We start from the raw sequence: 2,288 nt of genomic DNA, 5'->3' as shown, positions 1-2,288 counted from the left end.
ACGCCGCGGTCGCAGCCGTCATGGGGGCCCTGACGAGCCGGCAGCACGCGGGCGTGGAGGAGGTGGACATCCCGTCCAATTCCGTGTACCGCTACCCGCCCAAGTCCGGTGAGGGCCGGGCGCGCGCCGGGGGGCCGGGCGGAGGGGAGGGCGAGCGACGCGGCGGTGGCCCGGGCGGTCCCCGAGTCGGCCTTGGAGCGGGGCAGGTCGCGGGGGGGAGAGGGGGTGCAGGGCGGGGAGGTGTCCTCCATCCCGGACCCCAGCGACGCCGCGCCGGGGACTGCAGGTGCCTGCGGGGTCACCGAGGTCACCGTCCAGCGAGGACGGCCTCGGTGGTCCTCTGCTCTGCGCCAGGGACGCGCGCCGCATGCCCGGGATGCGGCGTTGCAGTGACTGCGGGTTTGGAGAGGCATCCCTGACAGGCAGGCACCTGTGCCAGGTGTCGTCCCCGGTTTGGCTCATCCTGGCCGCTGGGACGGTTAGGAGTGGGTTTCTGCCGGCGTGGGGCGGTGGGGGGACGGACACGAACTTGCTCCTGCAGTCCTTAGCTTTTTCCTGAGGTTTCGGGGGAGGGGGGACGAAGTGAGCAGAAATGCATGGGAATTGGACAGAGTCACTTGGATTGCCCCTTTGCTAGTTGCTGGCAACGGGATGGCTGGGGACAGGGCAAAAGTGTTTTTCAGGCGCATGCCGTCCCTCGAAAAGGTGAATGAATGCCTTCCTCCATCCCCAGCGTCAGCATTCGCATTGCAGGACAGTTTTGACAGCAGAAGAGAGAGAATGACAAAGTAGTCGAATTGAGCGAAGGACAGCCGCTGAGCTGCTCGCGAATGACCCCGCTATCTGTCCTTTTTGAATTAATTAATTTTTTACGTGCTGTTCTCAAGACCCCTGGGGACCCAAGTCTACCGCTTTCCCTCTGTCTTGAGGACCTGCTGGGGAGCTCGATGATGGCAGAGTGTGAGGTGCAGAATTGGAGAGGATTCCGCTTTCCCTTTGATAGGATAAAGACACGCTAATGAGTCTAGCTGGTTTCTCAGCAGTCCATCGGGTTTCTGCCAGGTGGAAGCTGGGACTAGACAATGAACCTGCCTCCCTGCAGAGTGTGTACCAGCCGCTCTGGTGCTCGCTGCTTTTGTGCCAGAGAATGAGCGAGCCCTTGCAGTAAGAGCTGCTGTAGACAGGCCTGAGATGAAGCTGCGGATCCTTAATGTTTTAATAAAGCTCTTGCTAATTATGACTGTACTTTTATCTCTTAAAAATGCATCCTCAAATCCTGGAGGCTGAGGCAGGAGGATTATTAAGTTTTGGGGTCAGCCTGGGCTACACAGTGAGACCGACTCGAACAAAATAAAGCCAACACAACAACAAAAAGGAAAGTATAATTAGCCCCCCCCCCATTATGGTGGTAGGATTACAAATGTCAGCCACTATACCTGACTTGCATTTTGTTTCTTAAAAACGAAAATATGCGGTAGTGGTTTGGTATTTTTTTTCCCTAAGTCGCTCAGCTTTTATTGATCAGAATATGGATCATGTTTTGCTGAGCTTGGAGCTTTCAGTAGGGCTTATTGCCTCAGGAGAACATTTGCCCTCCTCCTCCACAGATGGATGGAAATTAACGACGGTAGATGTTTGAAAGGCTGTTCCCAAAGGATGGTAAGAGAAATGGAAACGGTGTGCAATAGAGTAATGGACCTACCTAAAACCTTTTTGGGGAGATGGGAACTTGTTTTTGAGCCAGGCTCTCTCACTGTTGGCTGGCTGCTCGATGTGTAGCCTTGGTGAACCACAAACCTGGGGCAATCCTCTTGCCGTAGCTGCGCTGCCCAAATCCTAGGATTACAGGCTTGAGTCACAACATGTGGCTCCAAAGCTTTCTTCACTAACACAGTCAGTGTTTAACAGTCCAAAATAATGCTCCCAATGTAGTGAAAATTCTGATTGATCTCAATAAAAACCCGGAGTTAGATATTGGGATAAATCCTGAAAGATCAGAGATGTAAAGGAGCCAGCTACTGGGGAGACCTTTTACCTCTACTGAATCCTCAGACCAAAATGGGCAAGATGAATCCCCGGACTGAATGCCCTGAGCTCCTGTCTTTTCCCACCCAGTCAAGTCCCTTCTTGTCTCCACCTTTCTAGTGCTGGGATTAAGGGTGTATGCCACCACTGCCTGGCCTCTATGGCTAACTAGTGTGGCTAGCTCAGCCCTCTCATCTTCAGGCAAGCTTTATTTGTTACAGCGACTTATTTAGCTGAGACTGACTTTTTCTTTTTCTTTCTTT

At 53.5% G+C, this 2,288-nt stretch overlaps 1 protein-coding gene across 4 annotated transcripts in view; it reads left to right on the top strand.

The window, feature by feature from the left end:
- The first annotated feature begins 6 nt into the window (after positions 1–6).
- The window catches only part of Rnf157 (ring finger protein 157), a 73,324-nt gene continuing 71,042 nt past the window's right edge, over positions 7–2,288 (top strand). For all 4 annotated transcript variants that reach the window (XM_013347617.2, XM_005350769.2, XM_013347619.2 and 1 more), the window contains exon 1: positions 7–108. In XM_013347617.2, the coding sequence (XP_013203071.1) occupies positions 21–108 (88 nt within the window). In that variant the 5' untranslated portion in view covers positions 7–20. The remainder of the gene's footprint in view (positions 109–2,288) is intronic.

The sequence above is a fragment of the Microtus ochrogaster genome, chromosome 7 (genome assembly GCF_000317375.1).
Source record: "Microtus ochrogaster isolate Prairie Vole_2 chromosome 7, MicOch1.0, whole genome shotgun sequence".
Lineage (NCBI taxonomy): Eukaryota > Metazoa > Chordata > Mammalia > Rodentia > Cricetidae > Microtus > Microtus ochrogaster.
This window is presented reverse-complemented; position numbering and strand designations above follow the sequence as displayed.